We start from the raw sequence: 21,122 nt of genomic DNA, 5'->3' as shown, positions 1-21,122 counted from the left end.
AGTAGTCAATGAAGCCCGGTTCTGCCACTTTCTGACTGCCCTGCTCATCTATCCGGTTCGCTTTCCCAACGCTTTCCTTGCATATCGTACTCAACTTCATACTCCAACCCTGAGGCTCAGACATAGAACCCTGACATATTCGTTCAGTTGAATGAAGTCCTTTAACCAGGCTGTTCTGAAAGCTTGACTCTGAAAACCCTGGGAAAGAGCAACGTTGGAGCAACGGCGAGCAGGGGTCCAGGAGCTGGAGGGTCTACGGACTGGACCGGCCCGAGTACACATGAAAAGGTGTGGCGTAGTGGCGTCACAATCGTTGGTGTCTATGTTCATCATCACGTACAGCAGCGATACCTCACATCTGGTTCTCGGTTCTCTCGTGTTCACTGTTGGTTCCCCGCGGTCCACTCTCGAGCGATAGGAGAGCTTGGTCTGACAGAAATCTAGCTTTCGGGCACTTCCCGTCATATGGAGTGGTCGACTCAACTGTCAGGGCGTGTCCGAAGAGCAATACATCGCGTTCAGCTCTCTGTGCGCTGGGACTGGTACTATTTCCTCATATAATTCCGAACGAGACGGTAGACTCTTTAATTACGACAGAACTGCCACACAACGAAACTCCCGCAACAGAGGCGGAATGGGCTGTCAGCCAACAATAAAATGTTTGCTGCCTCGCCAGTGATTGTACGAATCACCATCTCACTTCGACTTTTGAGCTACGGTCAACCGATGTCCTTACTCAATGCTTTATTTCATTTTACAGTCTGTTCACCCCGTCGCTTCGGCTTAACGATGTGAGCTAGGGACTTTCCTCTCCGCGGAGGTTGGTCCATATTTACTCGGATTCATCTACATAGCAGTTTGACCTTCGAAGTTTCTTATGGAGTTGTTGGAGAGAGACAAACAAGGCATAAACTCCACTCATTTCCTGCGACAAGAATGTTGTTGCTGCCACGACAAGGCCACTTCCTCTTCCAAGCTGAGCTCGGCGGTCCACCGTGCGCATTTGTAGGCAATTGCCCTATTGCACTGTGACTGTATACGTAGGTGCAAAACCTGTACATCAGTCATATCATCGTTTCGATGATGCGGCACGATGGATGAGCACGCCACATTTCAATCATGTAACGAACATCTTGATAGCAGCGCTCAGTATTTTCATCCTCAATGTTGTTCTTTCAGTAGCACATTCGTTGCAAGCTTTGCAATCAGTCTCACAGTGTCTTCCTGCTATGCGGAGTGTTTCCGAGCCTGTACTGCCTGGAAAGCTCAGACAATCAAATCTGTTTCTATACTTATGCTGATGGGCTTCGGCCACCGTCTGAAGAATATCAGCTACGGTCCTCTATGTGGCTACGTTGCTGATGTTACCTTCCACCTTTCATCTCTGGAACATGTAGAATATCAAGGTAACTTCAAAAGTCGTGGATGGACGCCCGTCATCGCAAAGATGTGATCAATGACCCTCTTTCATCCATCGTGGACGCACAGACTATGAATTGAACAAGAGCTGAGGCAGATTGGCTTTCGACCACCCCGCACCCACTTCCTGTATCCTCCTCCGTCCTCCAAGTCGCATCCGTTGCTTAAGGTGCTGGTCATGCCTAGTCCCATTCCTCTCGATAATACTTTAGGTGCTGTGTTCATTGGAATCATATTTTCCTCGATGTGTGTTGGCCTCTTGATTGATCAAGCGATTAGCCGCTAACCAAGTTACCCGTGCAGTGTGTTCGGGATTACATGTCTTCAGGCATATATCTATTATACACAACACTGTGATGACGACCGTTTCTTTCTGCAGTTACTAGTGAGTAGTCCTCTTGGATCTATGAACCCACTACCTGTATTAACACTGTGGTGAAATGTAGGTTGCAGTGTTGATGTAAGAATAGCCATGCTACAAAATAAAAGGTACTAATGAACATCGTTTGCAGGATACTAGATGCGATTCATCTCGCGTTACTTGTTGTCTTCTTTTATCACGTCACCGTTTCGAATTTCGGCGACCTCTCGGTTCTACAGCATACTACCTGGTGAGTGGCTTTTTCTACCTTCATTTCCAGATAATCCACCTGATTCTGTGCTGTGCAGGAGTATAACAGTACGTACGCACCTGCGTATTCACATCCGTGTCATCTGTTCCTCATTCTCCGATACAGTTTCAAATTCTGTTCGTCGTGAGTGGTTTATAGTACTCATATGTGGCGACTTCACATATTACATACTCATGCCTATCTACAGCATATAATTAGCACAATCATTCAATTGTGAGGTTTCCACGAGGGCATATATGTAGTGATCTACATCCAACCCTCCGCTGCGTAAGGTGTAAGCCCTACTGAGGGCAAGTTCAACTTTTGAAATTACTACATATATGCCCTACCCACGTCCATCACGATCTCCTCACATGCTTACCTGAAACCGTAGGTTCTTCGCCTGGAGGATATATCACAGTACGTTGCCCATCCATTTCAGTGTTATCATCCACTAAAAAACCGATTGGGATGCCATTTATAGTCAGCGAGAAGAAAAAGCCCATTCCTCTTGTCACCGTAAGGGACTACCATTCAGTGGTTTTTGTGTTCCTGGCTGAAATCTTGTCGAGCAGGCGGTCATAGCTATATCTCAAATTGGTATGTATCTCCGTCGTTTCCTTTAGAGGCTTATTGTACTTTAACATCTGTGTAGCATGTGCCATAGGTAAGTGTCTATCCTAAACATATCACGAGTTGAAATATGGCGACTTATATGTTCGGAATTGCAGTGTTCGTAGTCGCGATGTACGAAGTTGATCATAGCTTGAAGAGCACAGTAAACTAATCGCCTCACAATAGGTTGGATGAAGACACACTGGGCATGCCTGGCTCGAAGGCTGAAGAGGTTCGAGTCATTCGCTTACACAAGCTCCTGATCGCTTTATTTGGCTGAATTCAGATCTGGTCCCCCCTGGCTTTGGGGTTGAATACCATATGCGATATATTCATTGTATCGGCGATGGTATCCCACTTCCGAAAGACCAAAGACATGTTCTCCAGGTATAATCCTTGATTTTGATATCTTGAAGCTTGTGCTCATCATTCTGACTCGCATTGAAACACAGAACCCAAAAGGTCATAACTAGAATCATCACGTATGCCTTGAATACTTGTATGTGTATTTAAATATGTGGTGAACTTTGGATCGATTAATGACATATCGACAGGTCTTCTCAACACGTTAGCACCAAATTCTATCTCATTTCACGGCGTGGGCTCTGATATCCCCTCTTACACTCTAGATTCTTCGCCCTTACTGGTTTGATTGTGGTCAGTTGTGAAGCTGCCGTAGCTCGCGGAGACGAGCGTCCTTCACTGAAATGGCTCTTCATAGTATCTAAGTGCACGATCAACACTACTCTATACACCATTTTTCTTCATGTTATCACGAGGTATGCCCATGAAAGGTCATTCGAGTCCGTCCCCTATTGTATTCTGACGTTTTGCGGATTTACATAGTATATACTTGCTCATTCATTTCAACGTGCGTACCCGATTCAAACCGAGAACTTCAACGCTTTCTCTTCGCCCTTCTCACTACACACCGGCATACAGTCTCAATACCCGACAATCAATGCGCCAAGATCTGCAAGCTATAGAGTTATGGAACCCTTCCTCGACAATCGTTACAAAAGACACCCGTTCTCGTGCACGAAACCTTTCTGACCAACTTGAGGAAGGGAGAAGTCGTGTATAGCGTAAGCTTCGAGGGTTTTTGCTGGTAGAAGCCTTTGACCAAGTGGGCAATCCTATCTGTCTTAACGTATCCTCAACGCTGTTCTGACAGCGGTGCGTGGATTAGGTCCGTAGAACAAGACTCTTGCAGCAGAGGTCGCTTGGGCTTGACGATGTCAGTCAGGAGATTTCCTCACCGCGGGTTCGTCCATATTTACGCTGGTCCACAATACGCTTGCCTAGTGGTTTGCTCTTGAAAGTTTCTCGTGCGAGTGTTGGAGTCTACTGAGAACGTCATTGCTGCTACGGCAAGACCATCGTCTCTTACAAGTTGAGCTCGGCGGCCGTGTGCCGCTATATATCGCGCACAGTGTGCGTTCGTGGGCAAGTTGTTGTACTTTGGGAATATGGCCGGGCGCTCAACCTGCACATCAAACATGGCTTCTCCCAGATGATGCGGCGCGATGGATGCGTACGCTCCCATCCAATAAGATGTTTTCCTTGGTAGCAGTCCAGTCGGGATTTTCATTCTCTGTGCTGACGAATTCGTCTTCTAGGTGGCACATTCGTTGCAGGTTTTGCCACCAGTCTCAATGTCTTGCTGTTACTATGCAGAGTATTTCTGAGCATGTGTACTGCCTCGAAATCTCGGACAATCAAATCTATTTTTACACTTGTGATGATGGCGTTCGGCCGCCGTTTCTCATCCCCGGGACTATCAGCCACAGTCCATGCGGCTACGTTGCTGATCGTACGTCTCTTCTTGAATGCTTTTGGTCCATGTAGAGTAGCGAGGTCGCCTCAAAAGTCGTGAGTGAACGCCCGCCATCGCAAAGATGCGATCGATGACCCTCTTGTGTGTCATTAATCGTGGACCCACAGACTATGAATTGAATGAGAACTGAGGCAGACCGATCTTCGACCGCCCCGCACCCGCTTTCTCGATCTTTCACCGCCCTACGAGTCCCATTCATTGCTGAAGCTGCTGGCCATGCCCAGTCCCATTCCGCTCGATAATACTTTAGGTGCTGTGTTCATTGGAATTATACTGTCCTCGATGTATGTCGGCTTCTCCATTGACTACCCGATCAGTCGCTGCTAACCAAATCATCCTTGCAGTGTGTTTGGGATTACATGTCTTCAGACATATATGTATTATACACGACACTGTGATGACGACCGTTCTCTTCTGCGATTACTAGTGAGTACTCCTCAATCTGTCATTCCACTAGTATGAACATTGTGGTGAATTGTAGGTTGCGGTGTTGATGTAAGGACAACCATACCGCCAAATAAAAGTACTACTGAACATTGTTTGCAGGTTACTGGATGGGACTCATGTTATTCTAATCGTTGTTTTCTTTTATCACGTCACCGTCTCGAATTTTGGGGACTTTTCAGTTCTAGAGCGTAATACCTGGTGAGTGGCCTTTTTCTTTCTTCATTTCTGGGTTACTCACCTGATTCCTGTGCTGTGCAGGAGTATAACGGTACGAATACATTGCATATTTACTATCCGTGCTATCTGTTCCTTATCCTCCCATACAGGTTCAGGTTCTGTTCGTTGTGAGTGACTTATATTAGCTATATATAGCAGCTTCGCTCATCAGGTGCTCATCGCCATCTACAGCATATAACTAGTGCAATCATTCAACTGTGAGCTTCACATTCGGGATCACCACATATATGTCCTACCCTTGTCCGTCAAAATCTCTTCTTATGCTTACCTGAAACCGTAGTTTTTTCGCCTGGAGGATATATCACAGTACGTTGCCCATCCGTTTAGCGTGATTATGCAATGATAAACCGATAGGAACACCGTTTATAGTCTGGGAGAGGAGGAAACTCATTCCTCTTGTCACCGTGAGGGACTCCCATTCTGTAACTTGCGTGTTCCTGGCTGAGACTCAGTTGAGCAGGCAGTCATAGCTGTATCTCAGATTCGTGAGTAATAGCTCCGTCTGCTTATTCCTCGTTAGAGGCTTATCGAGCTACAACATCTATATAGCATGTGCCATATGTATGTTTTCATCCTCAACATAGTGTGACTCGATATGCGATGGCTTATGTCCTCAATATTGCAGTGTTCGTGGTTACAACGTACGAATTGACCATGACTTGAACGACACATTATAGAAGGGTGACCTACTTGTATCTCAACAGGTCTCGCGAGGATACACTTGCCACGTCTAACTCAAAAGCTGGAGAGGTTTGATCAATTTCTTGATCCAAATTGTCTACCTCATAATCACATTATTTGGCTAAACTCAGATATGGACCGCACTGGCTTTGGCATTGAATATCATATGCGATATCTTCATCGCATCGGCCATGGTGTTTCACTTTAAAAGGACCAAGACTACGTTCCCCAGGTATGATATTTGATTTTGCATCAATACCTCGGGGCCTGAGCTCATCCGTCTGTATCACAAACTCACCACAGGACTCAAAAGATCGTCGCTAGACTCATCACATATGCCTTGAATACATGTATGTGCATTTCCCTATGTCGTGACTTGTGGATCGATGACTAACATGGCGACAGGTCTACTCAACACGTCGGCACCCAATTTTCTCTGATCTCACGACGTGCTCTCTGACATTTATTCTTACATTCTAGATTCTTCGCCCTCACTGGCTTGGTCGTGGTCAGTTGTGAAGATGTAGCTCACAGACGAACTTTCTCCCACTGAAACCGTCTCTATATAGTACCTCAGTGCACGATCGACGCTGGCCTATGCGCCATTTTTCTTTATGCTACCACGAGGTTTGCCCGATAAAATATTCCTGTCCTATATCGTGTTCTGACGTTCTGTGGATTTACGTAGTATATACTTGCTCATTTATTTCAGCGTGCGTACCCGCTCTACACCGAAATACACAAGCCTTCAACTCGTCCTTCTCACTCTGCACCCACATAGTCTCAATTCGCGACAATCAATGCGGCAAGATCTGCAAGAGATAGAGCTTTCAAGCCCTTCCTCGCTATCGAACCCTTCCTCGACAATCGCTACAAAAGACATCCATTCTCGTGTGGAAAACCCCTCCAACCACTTGGAAGAAGGGAAAAGTTATGTGCGTATAGCGGAGGTTTCGAGAGCTACTACTGGTAGAAGCCTTTGAAGAAGTGAGAGATCATGTTTATGAACAATCTGTCGCCAACTACTTAGGCTCAACCGCTGCCAAGGGAAGTCAATGTCGTTTAAAAGACGAGAGCTGATTGGCCTCCATTCCTGAGATTACAACGAGGTATGAGATCTTTGACCCTCTGCTGAAGGTTTTCCTGGTCCATAGACAGCCATAATGTCGACTTAGCAAAGATCGTGGGTGATTTTGCCACAGGGATGCGACAACAAAAGCGGCAATCGATCGTCGTCTGCCGATGGCTCACGATGTACAGCAGACATGGAAGTGCTTGCATTCGAAGCACGGAAGATCGACTCGCCTGTCGGACGAGCTTGAAGAGCTGGTGTAAGCCGTAGAAGGAGATGAGCTCGAACTCGTGATGGTCGATTTCGATCGTAATGCCTCTCTCGCCCTCGTAATAATAATAACATGCTGTACTCCTAGTCTTTGCCCCTCCTCGAGGGTAAGGGTCTCATCCCGCTCCCAGACAGCGACGTATCCAGGAAGAAGCCATTCATTTACATAGCGCTTGTCAACGTCGGAAGAGCACTGCCACAGAGGCAGAATGGCCAGTTTGCGGATGGAAAAGAATGACCATTGAGTGGCCAGGTGAAGAACGACGGCCTAGTCGGTGGCGTTAAGGACAGGCTCGTGCGTGTAGTGGAAAACTATTCGGCAGCGACTTCAATAATTTCCTCGCACAAAAATTAGCTTAGCCTATACATATATGATCTCTCTCTAAACTAAATGAGAGGATACCGCCACACCATAGCCAGAAGTTATCTGGTACCTGAAACTGCACACACTGGCTACAAAGCTACCAGTCAACGCCGTAGCCCAGCATCGAGACTGATCACTGCTAAGGAGCAGCCCTCCAACTTGATCTAACCGGAGATCCGGTACACCAGCTTCGATCCAGTGATCTATCGGACAAGGCATAGCGTGATGGATGGATGAGCATGACATGCAAGCAAATTCAGCAAGATCATGCTCACCTTGCCAGCTTGGACGGCAGCAATACCATCCGGGACTCCGTGCAAGCCACCATCTCCAAGTACGACAGGATTGGCCTTGAATTTACCTTTCTCGAGCCAGTCACTCACGGCTTGGTAGCCCGCCTTCGCAGTCTCCATGTCCCTCGGAAGGGCCTACAAAGCAAGATTGATTCATTAAAAGTCGTAGACAAGCCGGTGAGAGCAGCAGCAGAGAAACACACCGGAATACTAGCTCCCAAGAACTCGTAGGGTTTGTTCCAGATGGTCTGGATACCAACCGAGTGATATTCCACATGAGGATCCAAACTGGACGGCGGGATGGGCAAGACCACAGCAGCCTTCTTGAAACCGCCCAGCTTGGCATTGAGGACGCTGCTGGCTATCGTGATGGTCGAGCCGAAAGACACAGCGTCGAACACGTAGTCAACACCTGCTGGTCCTGCCTCCCGTATGATTTGTTCCTGAACATCAGAGGCGTGGCGATCGACCACGGCACTCGCCCCAAGGGAGCTAACAACTTCAAAGTTCCCGCGGGATGCAGTGGCGATAACACGTAGACCAGATATCTTTGCCAACTGACAAACGTACATGCCAACCGACGCTGAGGAATCGAACAAAGAAGAGTCAGAATGGTTAAGAGAAATCTGGAGCACAGTTACTTACATGCGCCTCCGCAGACTAGGATAGTCTTCCCCAAAGGCGCTCTCTGAGGAAAGTCAAACAAGCGGGAAAGGCCAATGATAGCCGTAGTGGCGCCGACGGGGATAGCGGCGGCCTCCTCGTTGGGTATGTTAGCAGGAACTTTGATAAGTAAGTCGGAGCGCGTTATTAAATATTCTTGAAATGCAAAATGTGTCTTGTCAAAGGCGGCGTGCATCCACCCGGCGACCTGGGAAATGAAATAAAATGCGACTAGGTGAGCCCAAATTCCACCAAACAGTAAAGAGCTGAGGAAGACAGACCCGTTGACCGACTTCAACAGTATGTGTCCCAGGCCCGAGGGCGACTATCTCTCCTGCGTAGTCATTTCCCGAACCATTTCCAGGTTGTGCTCCACCGAAAACAATAATCTTCCCTGGGAAAAAAGCTGTCATGGTCGGCGTCGTTCGCACATTTGGGACAGATGTGAAGCTATGCACTCACAGTCGGTGGGGTTGACGGCCACTGCTCTGACCTTGATGAGAGCTTCGCCTGGACCTGGCTGGAGGACGGGGTGTCTCTCAACGACGAACGAGGGAGTCGAACCTTTGATGAAAACACCCAGCTGAGAAGACGGGATAGACATGTGTCAGGATATGAAAGGCCTAAGGTGAAAGTGCGTTTCCTGGTGCGGGGAAGGGAGGAGGAGAGCCTGAGGACGACTTGAACAGACGCAGACCCTGACCCAAGACTCGAAGATGTTCCTGCAATCATGAGTGGCATCGAGACTGGTCACAAGGAATGATACATGATGGCAAAAAGGGTGGTGGCATTCAACTGCGTGCGCATCAGACTTCGATGGAAATGAGTCAGTGCTTGCAAGAACCCTACGGCAGTATTGGGCCGGGACGTATAGCTATTCGCCAACTTGCGGGACAGCAAGTTCAGACCAAATATTGACAGTAATTTGACGACCGGATGGAATTGACGAGCGGGAGTGTTGAATGGGGTTGTGGACCATGGCGAAAGGATGTGTACTTTAGAGGGCTATGACTGTTCGGACGCTGCCCCAAAACGGATGAAGGTCTAAGCTTGCCCAATTGAGTTGACTTATCGCAAATTGCCGAACTTCCCAGGATGTCGCCAAAATGTCCAAGTCATCTACATCCTCCTCGGGGCTAGGATATCCAAGTCTGGTACACGAGCAAGAATTTTCGTCAACTGATGTGCCTACTGGTGAGTTTAACCCATTTGTGCTACTGTAGAGCAGGCGATGTGGGTCAGCGACAGTATCTCAGACCTCTGAAAGATACGGCGACCAACTGCTTGTCTCTGCTTGTACGGCATGACTCGTACGCGCTAACGCTATACATAACTTTGATCCATTTCGTGATACTTACAGAGGGAAAATGATGGTCCCTATTGAGCATCCGCGGATCTTTGGTTACACCGATAGTGGGTGGCACCTGGATGACGCGGCAGTACCGAGTTCCGCGTTGATAGCTGTATTTTTTCAGACACAGCTCACCTACAGACGGGCGAAGAAAAGATGTCCTGATAGGACTAATATCGAGTAACATGCGATAGGAGCCACTATCTCAGTCGAGTGCCTTAACGAGCGAAGAGAATCCCGCTCGTGCCAGTGAGGGTACACGTATGATAGCAGGTCAGAAGGCAGCTTTTGACCTTTACAGATACAGTGGACAATATAGCGCTGTACAAGAATTAGTACTCCTGGTTCTGAAAGGTACTGGGAATCAACAGTACGTCTGCGGAGAAAAACAAGGAACCTATCTGACTTCTTCCGTCTGAGGTAGGTCTCTGCAATGAAGGAGGCGTATCACGCCATACCTGTCGTGTATGTCCTGCTGTTCCTAGCGAGGCTACCTTCATGCCAATTTACACCAAATTTTCACTCGACCGCTATGATTCCTTCCTTCCGACTGTCACCGCGTTTTTTGTTACCGAAAATTTGTCGCGGCTCGAAAGAACTCACCACCACGGGTAATGCCCGCCATTTATCCGGTGTCACTGCAACACAACTGTAAATTGGACAAAACTAGACGAAAATATACAGGGGTAATTGCTGCATCGGTATAGAGGTGGGAAATCCGCATGGATTTGCCAAGTGTACACCGTTTTTGGGATTGTGAAGAGTTCAGAATCAGGCAAGGCGCTGGAAAAACGGCGACCGCGTTACCACCGTGTTGTTGGGCTCTGATTCAGCACGGCGGGTGGCTCTCCCCGATTATTTTATTCACATCTAACCGGCTTTCTGTGTTCCTCTTTCCACGCTCTAGTCTCGTATGTGGGACCATCTCAACTTCTGTATGATGCTGGACTTCAGGTATCGGTAGGCCAGATAGGAGCTCGGAGCTATCCGTTACGCTACCAAAGGCTAACCTTGGGCTAATCACATACCTCGCAAAAGACAAGGGATATCTCCTTCTGTTTCCTCTTCTCCAGACGTTGCTTTCTGATGTTCTACCCCTTTTGTCAGGCCCCTCGTAACAGCATACGGCTTGCTTACGCTATGATTGCGCTGGAAAATGTAGATCAAACGTGATGCTTCTCCCAGTATAGCAAATCTGGTCTCAGTGAGTATACAGCCCCCACCTTTAGGTTAAAAATTTCACTTTGTGCGTGGGGCCATATTGCGCCGTCCCATCCAGTAGAGTGGCCACATCCCGAGTGTTTCTCATCGAACAGCCCACTCGCAAAACGCATCTGCGACTGCTATCCGTGAACGTTTTTCTCAAAGTCCCCAAGTCCTCTCATTCTCATCCAACCTAACTTTTTAGGCTCTACTATGCTTACCCCTGAGCTGCAAGTCATTTGGACCTCGACGTCCACGAGGGCGGCTTTCGTTGTTTTTCTCGGCGTCGCCGCCTTCTCTGTGGTACGCTATGTTAACAGTCCGTGGCGCAAACTCCCTCCTGGACCTGCAGGGCTTCCGATTCTGGGCAACGTACTACAGATGGGTGGAAAGCAATGGCTTACATTCAGCAACTGGAGGGATAAATATGGTCGGTTGATAGTATCTCATAAATGCTCTGTCGTCTAAATATATTGCAGGGGACCTTATCTATCTCAACGTCGCCGGGCAGCCTCTGGTCGTCATCAGCTCGCAGAAGATTGTAGGAGACCTTCTGAACCGTCGCTCTAAGACATACTCCGACAGACCAAAGAATATTGTTCCCAACGAGCTTATGACGGGCGGAATGCTGATCACATTCACCCACTACAACGACGTGTACGGTACTTCTATCCTACTCACGACCTCTCACTCACGATGTCCACTTGTTTCAGTTGGCGCCGGCTGCGAAAAGCCGCTCATGAAGCATTAAATAAGGGTGTGGTACATAATTATCATGCGACGCAGGCGAGGGAAGCTGTCCTCTTAGCGCATGGCATCCTCTCCGACCCTAGGGAATGGGATGCACACCTTCGACGCACTGCAGTCTCTTCCATCATGTCTATGCTCTACGATACGGCGCCAATCGTCTCAGAGGAGGATCCCACTGTCAAACGCATCAACGAGTTTGTAGCTCGATTGACGAGGGCCGCTCTTCCCGGCGCGCACCTCGTAGAGTTCTTCCCGTGGATGATCCATATACCTAGCGGGTAAGATTCAATTTGGATTATATGATCTCATGCACAACTTGGCACAATTTTACCATCAGGCTCGCGAGGTGGAAGAGGCAGGCCCAGGAATGGTTCTTGCAAGACTCGCTCTTGTTCGAGGGTCTTTTCAAAGCCGTCCGCGATCGCGTAGTCAGTTTCATTGTTGGCCGAAATGTAGTTGGAGGCTCAATGACATTCTCTAGGACCAGGGAGATGAGAGGCCGAGCCTCTCTGCTAGTCTCATAAACAATGCTAGTCGACACGGACTCTCCGACAGGGAGAATGCATGGCTTGTCGGAACCATGTAGTGCGTTTTTCGTTTTTCCTTCTTATCTTCTCATCGTACGCAAACCGTATGCAAATACTCTCCCCTCATCAGCGGTGCCGCCACGGACACGAATGCGTCTGTCATGTCATGGTGGATATTTGCGATGGTTCTTCATCCTGAAGTTCAGAAGCGCGGGCAGGCGGAGATCGACGCTGTTGTGGGACGTGAAAGGTTGCCCACCTTTGCCGATCTTGATAAACTGCCGTACATTCATGGAATAGTTGAGCCCGCTCGCTTCTCTTTCCTTCGTATGCTAAATGTGCGTATGTTTAGGCTAGAGAGACTCTGCGTTGGCGGATGATTGTAAGTCGCATATCGATTAAAACTAAATAATGGCTCATCGTGCTGCTACGTTCAAATGATGGCTCATCGTGCTGCTACGTTCTAGGACCCCATCGGCATACCGCACCGCTCCACTGAGGTTCTGTTCTTACATTCAACGTCGTAGACTTTACGCTTCATATTGATGTTGTTTGTACAGGATGACTGGTATGAGGGCTACTTCATTCCTGCCGGCAGCGTGATCGTGGCGAACGTGTGGCATCTTAACCGGGATGAAAGAATCTACGGACCGGATGCCAAGGAGTTCAATCCTAGCCGCCATCTCGACGAGAACGGTGCACTTCGTTCCGGTGTCTTCGCGGAGACTGCTGATGAAGGCCACTTCACCTATGGGTTTGGCAGACGCATCTGCGTCGGGCGCCATGTTGCGAACGACTCCCTGCTGATTGAGATCGCGATGATGCTGTGGTCTATGAACATTGAACGTCCGACAGATGAGAATGGGAAGCCCGTCGATATGGATGTTGAGGGCTGCGTGGAGGATGGGTTATCTGTGTGAGTCGCATATGTTATCTTGCTCTCTGACCTGTCTCTGATGTGCGATGTTCGTCTTCAGTCGTCCGCTCCCTTTTGAATGCCGCATGACTCCCAGACACAGCCAAGTGGTGTGTTTGTTGGAACAAGCGACACAGTCCTGGTAATTAGTACTGCCACTGTTGAAGTAGGCCTGATTCTACATGACATCGGATCCAGTATCGAGCACTTAGAACCGTGGATACGGTCTTCTACAGACACTTCTGCCGCCTACTACTTACTGGACAAACAGACCATACTATAGCATTATGATGCTTGAGTGATGCTCTACAGTGTCATTGGTGAATGGATACTGCCTTGAATATGGGGTGCTTGATGATACGAGTAAACCTGGGACATAACACTGATTTTTGATAACGTTGAGAGTGCCTTGAAATGAAGTCTGCTGTTTAGCTGTAAGGTGAATCAGTACTTCAGTAGTGCTAAGGACTTGCGTAAATCCGATAGTGAGGACAAGGAAGGTACATACATCAGAACTGCAACCGGCAAGGGTGTGCGCATTCAGTGCTCGTTTGAGAGCTTTTTGCGGTTTGCAACGTCACCGATGCGGACAAAGAAGGGACTTTTATGCTTTCCAGAACACGGCCTCATGAGGCTGAAGTCTTACTGAGATTGCAAACTCTGACAATATTCTGACGGTATTTATTGAATTGTAGATGGAGAACGCAGAATCTCACAGTATTTTTCCATGAGCCCAATCTACTGACACATAATAACCGATAGTGCTCGATACTAAATAATAGCAATGCACGCATAATTTTCATCTCCTAATTCCTCTACGATCCAATTGTAACCACAACACTCGAGCTCTTGCACTGTGAAACACTTAACCAAAAAGCGCAGATGCAACGGTAGCTTGAATACTAGTTGGTAGTCTGACAAATCAAGGCAATTGCTTCCTCAGATCTCGGCTGAAAAACGCAGTCAAAGCGGGAAGGATGGCTTGAAAGATCGATCAGCACACTGCATTATCCATCCTCCACATCGGAGACACTCACTTTATTGTAGACCGGCGAATGCCAACTGAGATTGGCACTGGGTGACCAGCTTCGTCCTTCGCTGGTACAATCATATACACGGAAAGGATTGTGGCCATCGCTATCCAAACCGTGTCGAGAGCCATATTCTTTCCCGCACAAGACCTGAAATGTAGGATGAGTATCATGATGACCTAGGAGCAAGGTAAATCTTGAAGCACCTTCGTCCATACCCAAATACACCGTAATCGATTGGATCTGGTATGTCGTTTTCATTAAACCGGTCAGGGTTGAAGACCTCAGGCTGCGGATAGACGATCGGATCATGCATCAGAGCCCTAGATTAGACCGGATCTTCAGCACAAGAAGAGAAGCAATGAAATAAACTCGTCTAGCCATGTATTTCCGAGAACTGTGGCGTTGGCTGGAATTCGGAACCCGTTGTATATGTCTTCTTTCATGGCTCGATGAGGAATGGCTACATTGCACAGGAGATCCAGTTCAATATCTCCTTCATCATGACGTATTAGCAGCGGTAGTACTCACCGAAAGGGACTGTATGCGTAAAGCCTGAATGAGTGACATGATTGCGGTAGGAGAACGGAGACCTGCACTGACAGACGACGAACCACCTCAACACTTCACGCATCACGTTACTGAGGTATGGGAGATGCGTCTTGTCCTCAAAGGTAGGCAGCCGCTCGCCCTTGAGAACTGAGTCCAGCTCTATTTGCACGCGCTTCTGAACTTCTGGATGAAGTACCATGGCCAATATAAAACTTGTCAGCGTGGCAACGTTCTAACACGTATATCAGATCTTATACGTCAAGCTTGGAGCTTCGTGAAAGATCACCGTGTCACTACCTACGGCATCTTATTAGTAGGGCGTAGAGATTGGCTGGCCTTTTAATGCTCACCGGCAGCATACAGAACCGCTGCAATACTCTTGATCACATTTTTCTCGAGAGCATCTGATGAGTTGTTCATGCGGTCCTCGAGGCATGTACTGACGAAGCATGGGTTAGAAGAGCCTTTGGACTTTATCAAGATTTAGCAAAGATAGCATTTCACAACATCATGTAAGTAGACTCAACCTACGTGTTGGTCAACCACCACGTTGAAGAGTCCATTCACCACAGATTCTTGTAGGGTGCGCCAGGACCGAGCTGTTTTTTTGAAACCAGCACCAGGCACCCACTCCGGAACATACTTCACTAAATAAAATTGCATTATTATCAGAAATTGAAATTAGTGAACGAACGCTTACAGATCGGGAAGATGTCAACCAGAAATGTTCCAGGAACAGTAGCAGTCGAAGTAGTTTCAGATGCTTCTTTATTGACCAGCACGAAAGGGTCTGCCATCGCATTTTCGAAAGTGTATCCATATCTACATTATTGATTTAGTTGGTAGATTTCGAGAAGACATATTAAAAGACCTACACCCTCTGCATAATGATCCGGGCAGTGTAGCTGAAGACGATTATGAGTCAGTACACCAGCACGAAGGAAAGTCGCACTCACTGCTCCAGATGATCTAAATACTTGTACCGGTTAGTGTTTGATAGAAGTAGGCGTACAAGTTCTTGAGTAGCCGATACTTGAATCGCTTGATGCTCCGAGACATTAGTCTCGAAGTGATGATGGAACACGCGGCGGTGCTCCCTCCACCGAGAACTATATCGCATGAGCGCAAATGTCCAGTCCCAGCCCACACTGTGCATTATCATGGTGATTAGCCCACTCAAGCCCTTGAAGAAAGAGATTAAATTCGTACAGATCCACAAGCATAGGCATATCTGGTCTGTCTGAGTACGTCGCTCCACGTGAGACGAATAATTCCGTGATGGAACGCGGTGAGTTCAGTATAACAGTAGTGTGCCCGAGCGCCGTCAGGGAGATAATGTCGCTAGCTTGAGATACATGAGTGAACGGGCTCGACACTTTGAACATAATGTTATCGCACAGTATTCTTTAGCCCAATCTCGCGCTGTCACATAAAATGTATCTCCCTGGAAGTCGAGAATATTTCCGACAATAGGTAGACCTAGTGTGAAATTTAGCTCGCTGGGAGCTAGACGGAACTGAGCAGGATAGATACCTCGAGGACCAGGGGGTAAAGGAAGCGCTTTTCGCCTCTTGAGCCAGAGGATCAGAAGGAACATAGACATCAGAAGAGTTAGCAGTAGAAGAGACATGATTAGTTTGCGGATAGAGAGACGACTTCTGACGACTCCTGGTCTGTCTTAAGTTATTCATCGCTGTGATTAGAGGTTAGTCAGACCGTCAGGTACTCGACTCTATTCCCGGAAGATGCATGATGCCGTCGTAGTCAATGCGACCGGTCTACGGAGGTGATAGGTCTCAAGTCCATCACAAGGTGAGACCACAAAGACCTGCGCAGGCGAGAACAACTATGTGGGCAGATGCGTTAGCACGCACGTTCGGTATCTGACGCTCACAAGACTATGAGAGTCTGTGTGCAGGTCTACCCATATCAGAGACGTAATGATGCCGGTGCGCTAGCACCGTTCGTACGCATTGATTAACTTAGTCCCAGGTGGAGTTCAATGTGATATCGGACGAGTTGTCGGGTAGAGGACTTGGCATAAGTGCGACTCGCAGGGCAAACAGGATGCGCCAGTGAAGAGGCATATTCGTAAGACATTTACATCAGCGGAGCTTGGAACTATTTTCCGACAATTAGTATCGGTATATGGGACTGTCTCCCGCAAGTGCTTCTGTGGTATCAAGGACAGGCTGCAGTACGTCGAATATTGAGGCACGAATCCGTGTATTTGTCAAACCCGGCCTACTCGAGGCAATAAGCGACGTGCACTACTGCGAACTTCAGCATTATATCACATAGAAACAAAGCTTGAGATGCATATGATGAAAGTCAATCAAAAATTTATTCGTACGGAGAACATGAACAGGTAGTGAAAAGAAAGGCGGCATGAGAGTGAGTCATAACTAGCTAGTTAATAAGCAGAAAACGGTGCGAGAACAAGTGAAGTTGTTCGTCCATAGCGCTGACAAATTAGGGGCGAGCAATTCGGGGAGGCAGCAACGAAGCCTTTACAAGCAAAGAACCTCGAAATCACGATCAAATATTAGTTCCTTGACAATGTCTTTCGCACTTGCTACTCACAGGAAAGCGACATGTAACCATTATAATTGTCGTAAGAGTGTAGCTCTCTCCTGCTCTAAAAACGACGCAACTTCCTGAGATCTGGATGTGATCTTGACCTTGAACGGGATGGGGCGCCTGTAGAACTCACTGTCAGCTATCATTTGGAGCGAAGAGTACAAGTCTTTACTCACACAACAAGCCCGTCCTCGATGCATCCCGATAGATCGAACATAGGCTCAGTCCCGTCGATGTAGGGCTCGATTTTCAATGCCCATAGCATCATTGCCATATCAATGAAGAGCGAGTTGTTGGCAACATGGCGACCAACGCAGATTCTCCTTCCGAATCCATACGTAACATGACCTTCGTCCTTGGTGTCGACTGGCCCCACCCTTAGCTGTCCGTCATCGTCTAGGTGGCGTGCAGGATTGAAATGTGCCGCATCGGCACCATAGATATCGGGATCGCGATTGAGATGCCATACATTTGCGATGATGATAGATCCCGCGGGTATGAAATGCCCGTTGTACCAGTCATCCTGAGCAACACGATTATCAGATGCAACAAAAGGTAGAGAATATAGTAGTATCTCTGACGCACCTCCATGGAGTAATGAGGAAGTCCAACGGGGTCCTGAAGGCAACGCGTTAGGCATGTCCACACCACCAAACAGTATTGTACTTACCACAGGGCGCCATCGTAATGCCTCTTTGACCTGAGAGTGAGCACAACATCAGCTTGCAATTATATGGGATACGTTTTCTCGAACAGACCATGGCACATAGGTAAGGCAAGTTGTCAATATCGGCGAAAGCAGGTGGCCTGTCACGTCCGACGACTCTGTCCAACTCTGCCCTCGCCTTATCTTGAGTTTCCGGATAGGCAACCATGGCGAGCATCCACCAGGCCATCACCGCTGATGTCGTCTCGGCTCCAGCAGCACTAAAATCTATTAGCCACGTCGGAAGCGCAGAATGAATAAAATACGTACTACATGGTTCCAGCAAGCCATGCATTCTCCCTTTCACTGAGGTTGTTCCGGGTTGCATCTCGTACGAGAGTGTTTGCAAGACTTGGACGTTCGTCTCCCTGAGACTGTCAAAATACATGGTTAGCCGAAGGGAATGGGCTTGATCCAGAAAGACATACGATTCGCTCACGGACGCGACCGAATAGGCCTTCGAACATGGCCGAATCGGAGGTGTAATTTCTTTCGGCTTGAAGCTTCCACTTTGCGAACCTGGAGTACATGTACAGTCGCAGTGTAAACATAGCAAAAGGTAGAAAGACTCACTGGCTGGGAATGTGCTTCATCCACGGGAAAAACTCCACAAAATGCGCTCCAGGATAAGCCGCGCGTGTAAGGCGGGCAACAAAATCGTTGATTGCGACAACCGAGGAATCGTTTTCCGACGAAATAGGGGCCGCATCGTATACAACTGACATAATTCCAGAAGCGGCAGCGCGTCGGAGATGTGCATCCCAATTGTCCGGTCTGGTTATCATGTCAGCAGCGAGAATTATAGCCTCAGTTACCTGTGTGGCATGATATTTGTGTGCGACTTGTTTGTTGAGCCCTTCATGGGCGGCGCGCCTCATTCGACGCCAGCTATAATGGAAGAAATATCAGAAAATTACATCAAATATGGGGCGTATGCCTACATGTCACTGTAACGGGTGAACACCACCAGAAGGCCACCCGTCATAATTTCTGAGGCTACGATATTGCGAGGCCTGTCTGAATGGATGGTTGCCCTTCGGTCAAGAAGGTCCGCTGCAGCTTTCTGTGAGCCTACTACGATCAAAGGCTGGCCGGCCACATTGAGATATATTATGTCGCCTGGTATGCGTCGCTGTCAAGGTCAAAGGTACATCACTGTAGATGAATAGAATCTCACCGAACGTTTTCCTCATCTCGGTGAAGGCTAGCCACTGCTGGCTACGAAGTTGAAACATATTTCCAAATAGTGGAACTCCTTGTGGACCTGGTGGAAGGCATCGCCAAGGACTATGATAGTACTTTGTCATACGATAAAGAAGGGCACCCGCGATGAGCGACGCAGCGAAGACTCTCTGGGGTTGTTCAAGGGAAAGAATGAAAGATGCAATCTGGGTTAGCATCGTGAAGGGACTCAGTCGTGAGAGCAGCAAGTGAGAGTAGGACAAGCTGCAGCAGCTTGTTCTTATCAAAGGCGAAGAGACCTATCCACCCGAAGGTTCCGTAGATCGGGTTTCCCCATTAATTATTATCACTGTGATGTTTTTCGTCACTACCCGATGTGGTCAGCTTCTTTCCAGTTATTGCTCGAAAGCATGCACATAATTTGTTCCACGGGCACTTGGAGATATTTCTGAGGAAGTTCATGATACTCTATCATTCGCTATGTATTTGAAAGAGTAAAAGGAATTAACAAGCGTTCCGAACCGCTAATCAATGACATGCACGAACTAAAGTGTCCAATCGGAGGCATGAAAGCTCCAGGTCTTGCGTGTCTGCCAACAGAAAGGCCTTTCCCATGCATAACTGGTTGGTAAAGTTCTAGGTTGTTTAGTCAGGATAGTACGGTGGTGGATACAATGGTGCACATCCTTACCCCAATCAACGACAATGGAAGCCTAAGGAAAGAAGCTCATTAATATGGGGATAACGATGCCACGTAGAACACATGACAGAGCCGAGAACCCGGAAACTCCTAGCATTTGAAGCCGTAAACGGATTGAAATCGCGGACAACTCCAACGCGTTTCTGGAAAGGTACACCCAATTCTGAAGCCGACCTGCGAGGGCCATCAAGTGGTAGGATGGCCTCAGTACGACCAGATGTCATGTGCTGATAGGCACACCGTAGTTATACTACTATATACTTGAACGTCTGGCGTCATACAAAGGTTTGATCAACTGCGCCCACCGATATCTCGCTCTTGCGATCAAGGTAAGGAGATCCTGATTGCATGACATCTTACTTCTTTATACCCATGGTTGCTTCCCATCGCATTTGAGCCAAGGTCTAAACGCTAGAGTGGAGAGCGAATCATGATAGAAATACTAAGGCTAGGGAAAAGTCTTAAACCATCCCGCGGATTGCAACGACGCATCACATCGTCGCAGCGTGCTCGGATCAAGCGGGAATGCGGTAGTGCACAAAAACCGCTCGGAGTACAGAATATTTGGTCTGGGATGCGATTTTTGCCTGTATTGGGGGGTCGACACCCTTTCTCAGGGGCCTACCAATCGTTGCATTGAAGACGAGGTCGCGTCGACTTGACTTAAAGGCTTTCCATCAGCGGAGCCTTGGGAGTGTTGTTTCGGTCGAATTTTTTTTGTTTATGTAAGATCTTAAACGGCCACGGGAAGTCATCCAATGATGCCACGGAATATCTCTCCAGTTGAGGTGATGGCCCACTACTTCCCGATGGAAATCGGGCCTCTCTGACTACTTATTAATGATGGTATTTCTTTCCAAAACCCTCAAACCGATAGATGGGACGGTTTTATACTCTATTTGGTACCTTTCCGACATTGTTGACGAATAGTTCAAATGAAGTAATTTGCATTCAAATATCACAGGAGTAATTTCCGATCCAACCTCATTTTCGGCGAGGAATAGGTAGTGAGGTATGTTTGCCCACCTTATAGCTCCATTGGGATGGTCCATGCACTTGTTATCTGGCCTTTGATAGCGCAGAAGGTATCTCTTTTTGGGGGTGGGCTTTTTATT

At 47.8% G+C, this 21,122-nt stretch overlaps 6 protein-coding genes across 6 annotated transcripts; 3 read left to right on the top strand and 3 right to left on the bottom strand.

The window, feature by feature from the left end:
- Positions 1-1,597: 1,597 nt before the first annotated feature.
- STEHIDRAFT_114186 (uncharacterized protein) lies at positions 1,598-6,515 on the top strand (the record flags this gene model as incomplete). The annotated part of the gene is made up of 38 exons (XM_007308321.1): positions 1,598-1,665; positions 1,723-1,804; positions 1,866-1,879; positions 1,932-2,030; positions 2,089-2,098; positions 2,157-2,174; positions 2,239-2,264; positions 2,425-2,450; positions 2,515-2,549; positions 2,606-2,630; positions 2,686-2,697; positions 2,762-2,777; positions 2,832-2,877; positions 2,932-3,032; positions 3,098-3,144; positions 3,200-3,212; positions 3,275-3,424; positions 3,492-3,516; positions 3,668-3,730; positions 3,820-3,821; positions 3,843-3,909; positions 3,951-4,079; positions 4,323-4,458; positions 4,733-4,766; positions 4,827-4,908; positions 4,964-4,977; positions 5,029-5,127; positions 5,188-5,197; positions 5,256-5,273; positions 5,338-5,363; positions 5,447-5,472; positions 5,536-5,570; positions 5,687-5,727; positions 5,751-5,807; positions 5,871-5,916; positions 5,979-6,079; positions 6,328-6,355; positions 6,417-6,515. The coding sequence occupies 38 exons, from the start codon at positions 1,598-1,600 to the stop codon at positions 6,513-6,515; spliced, it is 1,926 nt and encodes a 641-aa protein (XP_007308383.1).
- A 1,202-nt stretch (positions 6,516-7,717) lies between these two features.
- On the bottom strand, positions 7,718-9,113 carry STEHIDRAFT_160787 (GroES-like protein; the record flags this gene model as incomplete). Its single annotated transcript, XM_007308320.1, has 6 exons — positions 7,718-7,756; positions 7,829-7,981; positions 8,050-8,429; positions 8,492-8,717; positions 8,791-8,903; positions 8,972-9,113. 6 exons carry the CDS (start codon positions 9,111-9,113, stop codon positions 7,718-7,720), a joined length of 1,053 nt encoding a protein of 350 aa, XP_007308382.1.
- A 2,235-nt stretch (positions 9,114-11,348) lies between these two features.
- On the top strand, positions 11,349-11,879 carry STEHIDRAFT_35249 (cytochrome P450; the record flags this gene model as incomplete). Its single annotated transcript, XM_007308241.1, has 3 exons — positions 11,349-11,493; positions 11,543-11,720; positions 11,777-11,879. Coding segments are annotated over 3 exons (426 nt in total), but the record flags the coding sequence as incomplete, so codon positions are not given.
- A 66-nt stretch (positions 11,880-11,945) lies between these two features.
- Positions 11,946-13,260, top strand: STEHIDRAFT_64943 (cytochrome P450; the record flags this gene model as incomplete). Its single annotated transcript, XM_007308276.1, has 7 exons — positions 11,946-12,091; positions 12,151-12,241; positions 12,295-12,398; positions 12,471-12,639; positions 12,693-12,722; positions 12,808-12,840; positions 12,901-13,260. The coding sequence occupies 7 exons, from the start codon at positions 11,946-11,948 to the stop codon at positions 13,258-13,260; spliced, it is 933 nt and encodes a 310-aa protein (XP_007308338.1).
- Positions 13,261-14,158: 898 nt separating this feature from the next.
- Positions 14,159-14,609, bottom strand: STEHIDRAFT_65104 (cytochrome P450; the record flags this gene model as incomplete). The annotated part of the gene is made up of 3 exons (XM_007308290.1): positions 14,159-14,237; positions 14,294-14,437; positions 14,494-14,609. Coding segments are annotated over 3 exons (339 nt in total), but the record flags the coding sequence as incomplete, so codon positions are not given.
- Positions 14,610-14,628: 19 nt separating this feature from the next.
- Positions 14,629-19,432, bottom strand: STEHIDRAFT_64597 (cytochrome P450; the record flags this gene model as incomplete). Its single annotated transcript, XM_007308248.1, has 8 exons — positions 14,629-14,750; positions 18,086-18,119; positions 18,178-18,346; positions 18,396-18,499; positions 18,554-18,644; positions 18,699-19,013; positions 19,067-19,244; positions 19,303-19,432. The coding sequence occupies 8 exons, from the start codon at positions 19,430-19,432 to the stop codon at positions 14,629-14,631; spliced, it is 1,143 nt and encodes a 380-aa protein (XP_007308310.1).
- Between the last annotated feature and the right edge of the window lie 1,690 nt (positions 19,433-21,122).

This window comes from Stereum hirsutum (genome assembly GCF_000264905.1).
Source record: "Stereum hirsutum FP-91666 SS1 unplaced genomic scaffold STEHIscaffold_15, whole genome shotgun sequence".
Classification (NCBI taxonomy): domain Eukaryota; kingdom Fungi; phylum Basidiomycota; class Agaricomycetes; order Russulales; family Stereaceae; genus Stereum; species Stereum hirsutum.
This window is presented reverse-complemented; position numbering and strand designations above follow the sequence as displayed.